Source organism: Odontesthes bonariensis, chromosome 20, assembly GCF_027942865.1.
Source record: "Odontesthes bonariensis isolate fOdoBon6 chromosome 20, fOdoBon6.hap1, whole genome shotgun sequence".
Lineage (NCBI taxonomy): Eukaryota > Metazoa > Chordata > Actinopteri > Atheriniformes > Atherinopsidae > Odontesthes > Odontesthes bonariensis.
This window is the reverse complement of record NC_134525.1, coordinates 17,016,909-17,030,965: the sequence shown is the minus strand read 5'-3', so window position 1 is coordinate 17,030,965 and position 14,057 is coordinate 17,016,909. Positions and strand designations below refer to the sequence as shown.

At 40.8% G+C, this 14,057-nt stretch overlaps 1 protein-coding gene across 1 annotated transcript; it reads left to right on the top strand.

Annotated features, from left to right (window-relative positions):
• The first annotated feature begins 4,959 nt into the window (after window positions 1-4,959).
• socs6a (suppressor of cytokine signaling 6a) lies at window positions 4,960-13,551 on the top strand. The gene is made up of 3 exons (XM_075452516.1): window positions 4,960-5,308; window positions 5,746-5,815; window positions 8,454-13,551. Exon 3 carries the CDS (start codon window positions 8,580-8,582, stop codon window positions 10,182-10,184), a length of 1,605 nt encoding a protein of 534 aa, XP_075308631.1. The 5' UTR covers window positions 4,960-5,308; window positions 5,746-5,815; window positions 8,454-8,579; the 3' UTR covers window positions 10,185-13,551.
• Window positions 13,552-14,057: the final 506 nt, after the last annotated feature.

The following is a 14,057-nucleotide window of genomic DNA, read 5'->3' as shown; positions in this document are numbered from 1 at the left end:
TGGATCATATCCATAGTGACCGTTGGCTTGTTGGTCACTTGTCTAAGCAAGACCCTTCGTCCCTGATTAGCCAATTTGACTGGACGGACAGATGAAGTGAGTTTCTGAGTGGTTCTGAACTTCTTTCAGTTTAAAATGAAGGAGGCATCTATGTTCATCAGCACAATCATGATGCAATTATTTGTTTTTTTTTTATCCTTCTAGAGATCTGTGCCTTGATTCAATATTGTCTCTCTGGTTACAAACATTTGTCTTATAGCTCAGCCTCAAGGCTTTGATTGGAGGTTTTCCTTTAGAAAAATTATTACTAATGTATTCAAATAGCTTTCATTTGACACAATGGTGCTTGGGCTGTAGACATCCAAAAGACAGAAGCTGCATTCATTGCAGCTAAATTATTACACTGTTGAGTGTTCAAAACCCCAAAGAAGTCACGAGATTTTTCTCAACAAACAAAAACCAAAACATCAGTTCTGGATGAGTAGAGATTAGAAAAGGTAACCCCTTCGTGGTGCATCCTCCATGCTCAACCTTCAAGTCAAACAACCCTTATTCAGAAAAAACAAAGAACATAGACACAATCACATCATCCCCATCTATAACCTCTCCTGTCCATCTAATAAACTGTGAGAAAGAGCGTGCTCTGGACATAAAAAAAACATTAAGTGTTAAGTTTTCATGGATAAAACAAGGTCAACTTAGCCAATTAATCATGTCATTACTGTAGTGTTCAAAATTCAGGACCCCCATATGGCAACAAAATGAGTAGCGCCACAAGCGGAATTCACAATATGAAATCAAAGGTGCTGAAACGGACCTGAAAAACACATTTTAACCTGGGAGCCATTTGGCCTGAGCCACTACATTGACTCATTACATACCGACTCAACTGCTGTAAGAGAAATTAATGCATGTCAATAGATGAGATATGTGGCAGCCATGCTAATTACAGCAAAAAGAAATCTGTTTCAATTGCTTTGAGGCAGCACAACAGTGAGGCTACGTTGCAACCATTATCATGTATCATAAGTGTTTGGATCACTTTTTCAAGTAAACACTATATGTTACATCACAGTCACTCTTTAAACCCAAACCCAAGAAGTCCCACAGGCTCTGTCACTATTTGACATGCCTGTAATAAACAGCGTTAAAGCCCCACCCGGACAATCCCCAACCAGAAAAGTCGTCAAGTCAAAGGCCTCAGCCAAATTGAGGCAAGCACCTACATATTGTGAAAATAATTTATGGCTGATGCAGCGGTTCATTTGAAATTAAGATGGATACAAGGAGTTTTCCCACGTGTGGTGGTATCTCATTACACAGTGTGGCCCAGCTCCATGTGTGCAACATTCCATCTTGACTTGAGATTTCATTTTTTTGAGTCGTACTTATAAATAAATTCAAATTATTTTGGATATATTGATCTTGGGAGAAGAGAATGATAGCCCTGAGGCCCTCATATGTTGTGCACCGTGGTGTTTGATAACATTATGCAGATACACAACTCCCAACAAACTATAAGAACAAGATTTCATTTATGTAAATTCGAAAAAAAGCTCCGCTATTAGTAACTATCTGAGCTGCTTATCCTGTCATGATAAAACAGTCCCCCCCCCACCCCCCCCACACACACACAACTGAATATTCACTTGTTTTTTCCCCGTCTGGCAACAAATCTCAACGACGCTAAAGTTTGTTTGTCAGGTCTAATTTGGCTTGTAGAAACACTGCATCCTTGCTTCTCAGTGTCCTTGGTGTTATATCTAATAGCTGCTGCCCCCTCCTTCCTCCCTCCTCCACAAGCCCTCCCCTCTTGTGCCAACACATCAAGAGAAGGCAGCTTGATCAACCCTAATAGGGCCTGGTAATTAGAGTCTTAGCGCAGAGCCTGTATGCATGCAGCTGCTAAGCAGGTTGGAGAAGGACTGCCATACACTTGACAGAGTGGAAAAAAACAACCAAAAAAAAACATGTAATGTTCAGTATATCCACCAAATTGGCCTGGCAGTGGTAAACACATTCCACTTTAGAAACAATAGTGACACTAATTAGGCAACCAGTGTAACATTTCTGAGTTCAAGTTTTAGTCTGAAACTATTGCAAATACTCAGAGAGCCATCTTGAGGTTTCATGGATGCAAATCAAAACGATCTTCGTCAACAATGGTACAGCCAGCATTACGGAATATGGGGAGAGAGATAAATGGTGGCTTCTCTGTGGTTTGTAGTTTGAATATTGTACACAAAATCGACCTTGAAAAGGAATATCTAAATTATCTGCTATTGCCTTAGTCCACTTGAAATCCTGTTTTCGTCTTTGGTTTTAATTTTGCCGTTCTATTTCCGTCTGAGTGCACACGTTTTCTATTGCACTCGCAGACCAGTGCTGATGGAAAATTTCTTTAAATGACTAAAATCACGTTTGTGATTCAGGGCAGTTAAGAAAAATGACTTTTTTCCCCTTTGGGGTCATTTCAGGCTTCGGACTATGTTTTCACATGCTACAGTCTTGTTAGAAAAAGTCTTAATGGCTCAGGTCATACATTTTAAAGACTACTCTCTGAAGGGGAGGTTGGAGCAGCTTTTGAAAAATAATCCAGGGTCATTTGTGAAAATTCTAAATTCTTTCTCTTTTGCTGCATCGCAAAAAAAAATCTTACGAGGCACAGAAAGCTGATTTATGTCTTTGCCGTTAGAACAGAAATGATAGGAGGAAAGTTTCTACAAAAACTTCTCGGCAGTCCGAGTTTTGCTCTTAATTATTATCATCAGAATATTTCCAGTCTGTGCGGCATAGCATTTCTTGCTATGGTGTTGCATCAAACTGAAGGTAACTTGCTTTTCTTTTCATACCTGAGCCAGCGAATCAAGCTTTCATCTGTGTAGACTCCTTCTATGTTCGAGAGTATATTTTTGACTGGGAAGTACTGGTCATTATTGCATCCTTTCCTTGCCACTACACTAGTTATTAATTAATTAATTAATTTTTTATTTAACCTTTATTTAACCAGATAAAAGCCCATTGAGATCAGGATCTCTTTCACAAGGGTGACCTGGCCAAAACGGGTCAGCAGCATGAGACATAACAGCAGCACAGCAGTACGTGTCAAACCAGATTACAAAGAATGACAGATAGAATAAAACAAACAATTTAGAGATGCAATCGTGATTTCATACAGAGACGTGGGAGCTGTAGCACAAAAAAAAAAGCTTTTTGCCCAAATGCATTTATCAAAGCCCATGGAAAGAAGAATTCAGTGGAGAGACTGATCTTTCTCGTTCACTGGACTGTATGTGTTCGGTCCAAACAGGCACAGGCCAAAGGTGTCGGAGAACACCCGATCTTGTCCCAGAAAGACATTCCAGTAAGAGACAAATACCCAAAGTGAGATTTAAAATAACTGAACGATATTTCATTCAATTATGATGCAATAACATCTGAGTAAGGATTACAAAATGAGCAATATGAGAAATGAAACAACCATTAAAGGCATTCTCCAGGCACTGTTTAAAGAACTAAGAACTAATTTTCATTGATTATTACATTTATACAGTGTTTTTTTTTTTTTTTCATGACAATAATCCATTTAAAAAGTCTTGCCTACACTTTTGCCTCATTTAGTGTTCTGGGATCCGTGAGAGCACAAATTAGTCCTGTCTCCACTCTTTGCTGAAGCAGCTTGTCATTGCTCCGATGAGGCTGATCTTGTTGCTTTTCTTTCAAGCGATACTTCCATACTTCATATGTGATAACAACACAATGGTGCGAGGCTTGCCCAATTGCAAGAATGACATAGAACACATTCAATACCTTGTGGTGAAGCATGATTAAGTCATGGCCCATGATTGGGCATCATGATCAAGTGCTTTACTGACATGATGTCCTTCTCACCCCTTGTAGCTTCTAGTCACATAATAATATTCTTACCTCTGATGTCACCAGGGGGCCTCTGGAGCTGAAGAGTGATTCGTGAAACCTAATTGGACAAAACTAGTTTTCTTTAAGACCTAAAATCTATTTAATTTTGGAGTCATTTAAAAAGGTGGCCACAGCACACTGATCACAAGAAGTGAGTAGCTAATGAGACCATTATGTCTCAAAGGGAAAAATTTCTCAATGTGGCCACAGAAGCCGAAGCCTTTTGAATTTGAGTTTGTTGGAGCCAGAGTTTTGGGGCCAGCATCTGGCAGCAAATAGTGCAACTACACTTGCATGTCTGCTTATTATTTGACATCAGATAACTAGCGTTTCTTATGGTACCTCATCCCAACACACGGCTATGTACAAGAGCATGTGCTGCCGGGAAAATGATATACTGTGGGGCTGTATGTTGCATGTTGGGGTTGAACGGTGGTCATACTGACCGGAGGAGACCAAATTTGAGCTGAGCCTTGTCCCAATACAGTCACTGGAGAGGAATGGATTGATAATACAGCAATACAGTACAAACCTTCCACTTAATAACATCAATGAATAAATGGGAATTCTGAACAAATGGTGCACTGCATTTTCAAGGAGCAAATGCATGATCTCGATTGCTAGTTTCACTCATTAGCAATGAAAATAAAAACGAAAACAAACATACAAAACAACATGTCAACATGTCAAAATTGATTTTCACTCGATGTGGTCTTAAAGGAAATAATTTCTACAGGTCCTCAAAAGCTTATTGTTTTATCAGATGGGGGGGGGTTATATCTATGTTCTCTCATTGGCAATATACTCAGGAAAGGTAATTGGAAAACTGTTTATTTTTGCTGTGTCTCAAATGATGATACTAATGTATCAATAAAAAACCCCTCGGAAATTTTTCATGCTTTCATTTCATCTAGGCAAACTATGCTCATGACCTATGAGTGTCAGGGCTACGTGCACAGCGTTTGCCTGCTGCCGTGTGTCTGATTCGCTGCTTGTGAACGCTCTGACTCTGGCTCCCACAATTCAACAGGCAACAAAGGAAGAAAGGAAGAGGCCGTGAGCTACTAAGTGTTAGCCAACCTAGGCTCAAAGATGTCACGTTAATGTCGTCAATATATTCCCGTGTGTCACGAGAAGCAGCGGGTCCGCTATGTTGGCACTTTGTGCTTTTGTTTTGGCCCAGAGGCAGACTATATGGAAGGTAACGACTATGTTTTCCACATAAAACGCTAACAAAGCTGGCTGACTTAGGTGGTAAGCTAGCATTAGCTTAGCTAATGTTAGCCAACAATCGTCAAGGAGCGAATCTTTCACAACGTGTTTCTCCAAGACAGAAACCCAAAAGCTTTTGCTTTTTTTTTTACCCACCAACACGGTCAGAGGAGACCAGGTAAGAAACCATATCGTGATAATTATAAAGCATGTTTGGAGATTATAAATGTACTTTGTATTGCGGTTCTGCTAACTGCCATTTATTAGCCCATTAAATAGCCCAGCATCTGTTTAATAGGCATGCTCTCTCGTACAACTTTGTTTCTTCTTGGTGTTGAATTTAAAGTTAACGGGCAAATGAAATAGCAATGTGAGCATATCGGAGTATCGCTATTAAAATGAGGAAAGTGGAAAGCTAACAGAGCTTGAGCAGAGCCAAAGGCATGCTCTTGTGTCCACAGGCCTTTCCAGGTCAGGGCATACCTGGCTCACTTTGGCTTATTTCACGTCGTTTTTGCCAGTCGTTTTGTAGCCAAACGTCTGTTTTCTCTGATAAAGTTATGTATACATCAGAAGTGTGCACTTCTTAAAGTGAACTGGCTTTGTTTTCCACAGCAGCAAATGAAAGGTGGAGGAGGTGGAACTTGACCCAACCAACAGAGTCACCATTTCCCTGCAGATAATGGTGAGTAATCAGATTGCAGCTGTCTTGATTATCAGGCTACTTTGTTGAGGAGCTCCAAGAGGCAGATTTGTACATATACTCTCGTGTTGCGTTGCCAGAACAACCATAGCTGTTTGTTTTTGTTGTTTTTTTCTTTTAGAGATAAGAATGTAATGAGAGGGTTAGGGTATGACATTAAACATTAGTTTATTTTTATGAAACATTAGTTTCATAAAATAAGATTTTATGTAACTTGGGTGGACTACGTTTTGGGAGTGCCCCATTATAAATGAAATCGAACAGAAAAGCACTTTTAAGAGGCAGGTAGATCATGCATTTGATTTTAAATGGAGTCCCCTCTGTTGCACATGGTGTCATTGTAAAAGGTTGTTTTGGTGGGCAGGAATGACCTTCTGTACCGAGGAGATGAAGAAGTCTACAGCTGTTGACACTCACACACTGTGTTGTGTTGTCCGTTCGTTTAGCACCTTGTGCGATATTTTTCTCCGTAAAATCTGCTCGGTAGCCGTACAAATTAGATTCAACAGGAAATGACTGAGCTAGTGGGAGTGACTATAGAGGTGTTCCCATCTTTGTCCTTGATGTGCATGAATTGTTTTATGCGGTCCGTGGTGAGTAGTGCAGCAGGCCAATAATCTTTAACACACAAGCTGTTTACCTGTGAACACTGTAGAATAAGGTCCAAACCTTCTCTGCTGTCGCTGCTCACACGTGAAATGTAAATACTTCTAAGTGGCGTCTGTCTAGAATACACGGGATATAGGACATCATGTTAAAAGTATCCTGTAGAAATAGCTGAATTCTGTCCACAGCACGTTCGGAGTGCTTTCTAATGATAATATATGGTATCCATGATATAGATGAGGGAGTATAAAGCAAGTCAGCAGAGTCTTTGCCATTTTATTCATAGAGGGGACTGACTGACCTTCTAGATTTCTTGCTTTGTTAATGGTTGGGTGAAATGTACAAGAAATCTTGAGCAAATGTTATTCACATTTGTGTTCACAAAGGCAACCCTGTCGGAACATCTTTGGAAAATTTAGGGCTGCAGTGCATGTGTCAACAGCTACTATGACAGCACAAAAAAAAATAACCGTAGACCTAACTCCGCCTTCTGCCATGAAACATTTGCACAGGTCATAAAGTAAAGATGCTGCAAAGATAGTAGGGGTGCAACGGATCAAAAAACTCACGGTTCGGATCGTTCCTCGGATCAGTCACGGATCGGATCATTTTTCGGATCAGCAAAAAAAAAAAAATAAAATAAAATAAGACAAATAAACATGTTTTGTCTTTTTGTTTATCAACACTTTTAAATTATTAAATTGAAATATATAAAATCAACTTAAAGTGCACAATTAACATCTTCTTTTCAACATAATCAAAGAAAAACAACTTAAAGTGCAACATAAAAAGGCATATCTCCTTCCTTTAAACATGGACCAATGACCATTAATCCACAACTTTTTTCTTCTCCTGCTCATAAAGATCTGGCACAATCTTTTCGCTGAAGTGGTTTCACTCCTGTCAGTGAAACACCGGGGTGATGTCGCTGCAAATGCAGACTTTTACCAGAGCGTGGAAAGTAGCTCTGTCCCTGGAACTAGCAGGAAGGGTAACGGCTGTGTGAGGACTGAACATAGATAGATAGATAGATGGATACTTTATTAATTCCGAGGGAAATTTAAGGATCCAGTAGCTTGAACAGACACAGAATACATGCGCACAATTTTTTTTTCTTTTTCATAAATCAATCCGCGGATCATGTGCGTGGCGAACCGAAATAATTGATCCGAACGGATCAATGATGATCCGTTGCACCACTAAAAGATAGTAATGTTGTGTATTCCATGCACTGTTGTCTATGTGGCCCAACTGTTTTGCTGAGAAAACACCTTTTCAAAACTCTACCACAAAATTTCATCATGAAACGCACCTCATGTGCAGGAACTGCGTGTCGTAAGCTGTCCGGGGACAGATGGAAGTGCAGCATTTGTAAATAAGAAATGTACTCATAGGTCTGCAGGGGCAGCTGTAATTCAGCACATCCTACCGCAATGTGAAGATTACTTGTCATTCTCTAACTTAATAGTTCACGTCACACTATTCACTGAAATAGTTTAAAAAAACAAAATCAAAATAAGGAATGGAAAAGTCACCGAAGCACCTGTTTTTACATCATGAAATACTTTTTCTAGATAGCTAAGATTTTTCCAATTTATGTTTGAGGCATTTTTGCCTACTCTTGCTGTAAAAGGTCTCGTGTGTTGTGAGATTCTTGGGCTGTTCTGCATGCAATTCTTTATCCATAGTTTTTTCCAATGGTGTGTTGATGAGGAAACTCTTCTTGAGAAAGTTGGAACAGTTTAAAAAGTTGCATGTATTTCTTAACCTGAAAAAAACCCTACAAATACAAATGTTCTTTTAAATATTGAAATGAGGGTTTTATCTTTAAATGTCTGCCTTTTGGATATTTGTTCATCATCTCCCAACTGTTTACAGTAAATTGTGACATGGGGTGCCCGAACTTTGTAGGCCACTCTAGTTTAATATTGGGAGCAAAATGTGCACAAACCTCTCGTATTATTAAGTGTTTTTAATCAAACCAAGAATTTATTGTGTGTTTCTGTTTCTGCAGGGTTCCTTGGCTCCACTGTTTGCATGACTTATTTGGTGTGGCCTGATGGGAGGACATTGTGGGTAGTACTTTCATCAGGATACCAGGAGAGCCGTCCCATGCCCTCACTTTGGAGGGCCTGTCAGAATGAAGAAGATAAGCCTTAAGACCATCCGCAAGTCCCTAAACATAAAGGGCAAAGAGGAGGGGGATTTTGTCATGCTGCAGCAGCCTTCAGTTACTACAGAGTTTTCGAAGGAGGAATCACTTTTTGGCGGCTGCTACACCAAGGAGCTCTCAGGCTGTGATTTTGGTGGTGAAGACGAGAAAGGGGGCCAGAATAAGAGTCGCTCAAAGAGCGAGGGCCTGATGGGATCACTAAAGAGGCGGCTGTCTGCCAAGCAGAAGGCAAAAGTAAAAGGCGGCTCTTCTGCCATATGTTCAGTGGATGATGACACCTTCTCGTCCTCCTCTGTTCCCATAAGCTGCAACGAGGTGAAAGCCCAGAGACCGCTCAGATCTGCATCTTTACGGATCCACCATTACAGTCCCTCACCTTGGCCTCTGCGTTCAGTCAACTCTGATGAGGCGTGTATCAAGATGGAAGTAAAGGTCAAAGCCATGGTTCACTCTCCTTCTCCGAGTCCTAACTTAAATGGTGTCCGGAAAGAATTTCAGAATTTCCCGATGGAAGGGCTTTTTCAGGACCAAGCTGAATCCCTAAAGAATCTCCAGCAACCACAAAATGGTGAGCTGCATCTAAATATTGATGAAAATGACGTGCCTGTGGTGCTGGGTTTGACACCCCAGGACTATATCCAGTACACAATGCCTTTAGATGAGGGAATGTACCCGGAGGGGTCCCATTCCTACGTAGACAGCTCTACACCCATGGAAGTGGTGACAGAGGCTGACAGTGGGTCCCTCCACGCAGAACAGGGGCCAGAGGAACATGAACTGGTTAGTGGGATGTCTCTGGATCCCTTCATGGAAACCTCACTTAATAGTATTCTTATTGGTTCTGCTGGTATGATGCTCCAAAGCTCCAGAGTAGAGGTTGCACCTCCCCTTTCCCCACTCCTGCCACCCATGACAAGTAATGGACTTATTCCTAGGACTTTTTCAGGCTTCAGCTCCTCAGATAGCCATGTAGCTGAGAGAGTAAGACACCACCTCAACTTTGACCCCAATTCAGCTCCTGGGGTCAGTCGGGTATATGACTCAGTCCAGAGCAGCGGACCCATGGTTGTGACCAGCCTGACGGAGGAGCTTAAGAAGCTTGCAAGGCAGGGCTGGTACTGGGGTCCCATCACCAGATGGGAGGCAGAGGAAAAGCTGGTGAACTTGGCTGACGGTTCATTCCTGGTCAGAGACAGCTCAGATGACAGGTACCTGCTCAGCCTGAGTTTCAGGTCACAGGGGAAAACTCTCCACACCCGCATTGAACACTCCAATGGACGCTTCAGCTTCTATGAACAGCCTGATGTGGAGGGACACACATCAATTGTTGATTTGATTGAACACTCTATCAAAGACTCAGAGAACGGAGCTTTTTGTTATTCCAGGTCTCGCCTACCAGGGTCTGCAACTTACCCCGTCAGACTAACCAACCCAGTATCTCGGTTTATGCAAGTGCGCTCCCTGCAGTATCTTTGCCGCTTCGTCATTAGGCAATACACAAGAATAGACCTGATCCGAAAACTGCCCTTACCGAACAAGATGAAAGATTATCTGCAGGAGAAGCACTACTGAGGACACGCAGACATTACAGTGGTAGCAATTTGCACTTTTGCGTTCAGTTAAGAGATTTAAACAAGGTTTACAAACAACCTCAGTTTTGAGACGATGGGTTCTGGTGGCTCTTTATTTGTCTCTAGGTGACCCTGTCACTGTTCAGTCCTCCATTCCACTGTTTTGGGATCTTTTTCGCTGGTTTTTAGAAAGCTCTGCTTCCAGAATTATAGGCCAGCACATAATCAATTGCAAAAAACAACAACAACAACAGAAGTGTACAGCCAAGTAATCCAAGTTGAGTCCATTAAGTGCAGACATCAGGCGCTTGTGATTTTAACTGCAAGTAAAGCAGATTTTCATAAATGAACGATCTGCATTAAAGTTGGGCCATTTGGAAGGATAAAAATTCCATTCTGAATTTGAAAAGTAAATAGTGTTTGTATCCACAAAATTGTACATTTCAGATATGATTTCAAGACGGAAAGGTGTTGCTATATCTGATTTCGAAGTCTACGGAGACTGACCAATTTTGAACATCCTTTGCATTTTAATATTCTCAGTGTCGCTGTCTTTTCCAACGTGATGAGACTGCAAAGTCAGACAAGCTACGGTCATACTTTCCAATTGGAGGACAAAAGGAAGGCTTTATATATCCGGTGATGGCTAACCTGCTTTTGTCGTTTTCCTGATACATGACAAATATCTGTGTTTTTATCCTTTAGTATTAGAACGGTGCTGGCTTCTTTTGAAAGTCATCTTTGTGACTTGTAGCTGTACCGGTGTACAAATATGGACATTAAAAACAGATTTATTTATTTTTTTTCTGGTTAAAAATTTCCTTTCACTAACCAAAGCATAACCAAAGCACCGGGTCTAACCGTGAGCGGAAGAATGACGATATTAGCGCAAATGTGTTTTTAAAAGATGTCCAAAATTTGCTAGTCTCTCTGAGGCCTCTTAACAGTTAGCTCAGAGGAGTGGCTTTAAATTGTATGGCTGCATTAACTCGTTATCCATTGTATAAGCCTAAAGGTACTGATAATGCTGGATTTTAATCTTGTGCTGTTTGTCGAAATGGCATCGACCTCCTCGAACTACGTTAACATTAAAGTTGAAATGTTCTGCATTGGGAATGTTACAAAATCTGCACCTCAGCTCAGGCCCGATCTGTATCGCTTGTTGTCTGCATGTAGTAAAGGCTTTTGGACTGCTTAGAGTAACTGAATGAGAAAAGATGTCATGGAATGGTTTGGTTGTGACGTTAAAGCGCAACTCTCGAGTGAAAAGGTTGCTAAGTGCAGAGCTGCATTTACCTTTGGCAGTCAGTGTAGACTGAACATTGCCCTTAGTTACCCTGAAACTGCAGGATGCGCCTCTAGTCTGTGGAGCTGAGTCCGTATGTAGGGATAGCTGTCACTTAATGCCTGCAATGAGCTGGACCCGCATGAAAGGAATCCAGAAGATGTTACCAGCTTAGGTAAACAGATTTGGGAAAGCCTGAATCGAGGAGGTTTCTCCGTCTCAGTCAGGCTCTCGGCAGATGACAGGAGTTCAGTCCCAGCCGATGTCATCGTAAGTGTCGTATCGGTTTTAAGGACATGCTGCTTTTTTTTTTCTTTTTGTATTTTCTTATTTTTTGTATTTTTTCTTTTTTTTTTTTTTTTTTTAAAGCATGTTTTGTTTTCCCTTCACTTGCTTTTCCACACTGTCCTCAGTCTCCACAGAGCCGCACTACCCCCACGTGTTATCTCTCTACTGGGCCGTCGGTCCCGAAGGAAAGGGAAGAGCACACAGAATGCTACGCAAGTGCTTTATACGGATACTTGACAGGGAATTGTGTTTTCACATTATGAATGAACTCTCCTTTCAGACATCAGTGTCCTTTTTTAAAAGTATTTGGACGAAGAAGAAAAAAAAGTGGTCTTGGGCAACTTTGGTAGGATTGTTTAAAGAATAGTTGTAGTCGTAGTTAGCAGGAAGTATCGCGTCCGAGGGAGTTACTATGAATCTAGCACAGCAGAATTAGATAGGAACTAAGAATGGTGTTGCATGTTTAAAGACTTAAGCGTTTAAAAGCTTTGAGTTGTATAGGAATGAAGGATTTAAGTTGTGTAGAGAGTTGTTTTTATGTCACAAACACGGGCTGGACATTCTATGTACAAGAAATGTATTTTTCCTTTTAAGAGTGTTTTTTTGTGTGTGTGATACGTTTGTTTTTTGGTGACGTTTGCCATCTGGGGGATGGGGCTGTGCGAAAAGAATGTACACTTGGTTGAGGTATCCATTTGATCTGCCTGCAGACCAGTTTCAGAAAAAAAGAGGAATAAAGCACGGGGAACACAACAAAGACATTCACACCTTATTTGCACTTGAACATTCTTGACATGTTCGGATCCTCTCCCGCCCGCAGTTGTCCCCCAGATGGCGGATGATCCAACTAAAGTCCTGCATTTTGTCCTCGCGCATTCATATGACTGCAAGATTAAAATCGAGATCGTTTTGTTTCTTGTCATATTTGTGGGATTTTAAGGGTAAGGCATCAGCATCGTTTCAAAGCCTTTGCTCAAGCTAATTGTCTGTCAAGGTGTGGGATCATGGCAAGAATGTGGATGTAAATGTTTTTGTTTTTTTCTTTCACAATTCTTTTTGTGTGTGGATGTGTTTCAGTTGAAATGTGAACATAAAAATTGTCAGTTTTTTTTTTTTTTTTTTTAATACAATGTTTTAATAGTATTTCCATTTTTTGAATTCTTTTTTTCTTTCATTGGATTTTGACGAGCTGAAGCCTGAGTTCTCGAAGATACGAGTTCTTGTTATAAAGCATTGCCTTCAACGTTCGATTCCAGAGGTGGACGCTTGTTCAGACTGCCGAAGCATTTCGAGTAATGGCCGCTGTTGAGCACTTAACAAGCTCCAACTTTCTTTTGTGCATCTCGGTGAGTGAAGGTATTTGTTTACAACATTACGTTTGGACGTGTCCCTCCCTTTTCGTTTACCCGCTCTCACACGAACATCTTGGTACAATTAGAAGATTTCCTTTTTGATGTGTTTTTCTTACACATTTGTGCTGCTTATGGATATGATTGCCTTTCTTTGTATTTAACAATGGGAAATAGAATGTCACCAACGTAGATGTATGTACACATAATGACTTTGGTTATCATCTTGGGAGAGCAAAAGCAGATTTGTTAACGACTGCAGTCGGTTAAAAGAGAATTCGTAGCGATTAGTAGAACCTCTGTAGAATTACCAGTTCGCTCCAGTTTACATTAGTTGTCAACTTTCCAAATGGATGTTTTTTTTGTTTTGTTTTTGTATTTTCTTTTGGAAAAAAAATCAAGTGATTTATTGCACATTTTGGATACAGTTCAAGAGTTTTTTGTATCTGCCAATTATAAATTATAAATAAAACTATATTCTAAAAAAATGTGAAGAATCATCTACTTTTATATTGACTTCTATGTATACATGTACCACCGTCCATGTTTGTGTCTTAGCACACTTTGGATGCAGAGGTGCACCCGTAAAGAGCCAGATCATGCTTTTTAAAGAGGTTTTAAAAGAGACTCTTTCTGCAGTGAGTACATTTGGCAGCTAATCCTAGAGCTCTGAATTACAGAGACAATCTGGGTGGTCCTTAAATACAACAGAGTGAAGCGGAGTCTCTGGGGAAAGATTAGCAGCAATGCTACCGTCCTTGCTTTAACTTGGCTTTCAAGTCGACTCTGGAGAAATACGGAGCAAGGTTTTTCCCTCTTGTAAAGGGAGAAGAGAAAGGTGGGAGTGGGGGGTAATGGTGCAAGATTTGGACTTGGATTTACTGCAGCACGTCTCGCATGGTGATGAGGAGGTAGACTTTGTTAACTGCTTTGTCTGACAGGCCTCTGCAGG

Coding starts and splice junctions, on each gene's coding strand:
- socs6a (XM_075452516.1), top strand. CDS start 8,580: ATGAAGAAGATAAGCCTTAAGACCATCCGCAAGTCCCTAAACATAAAG.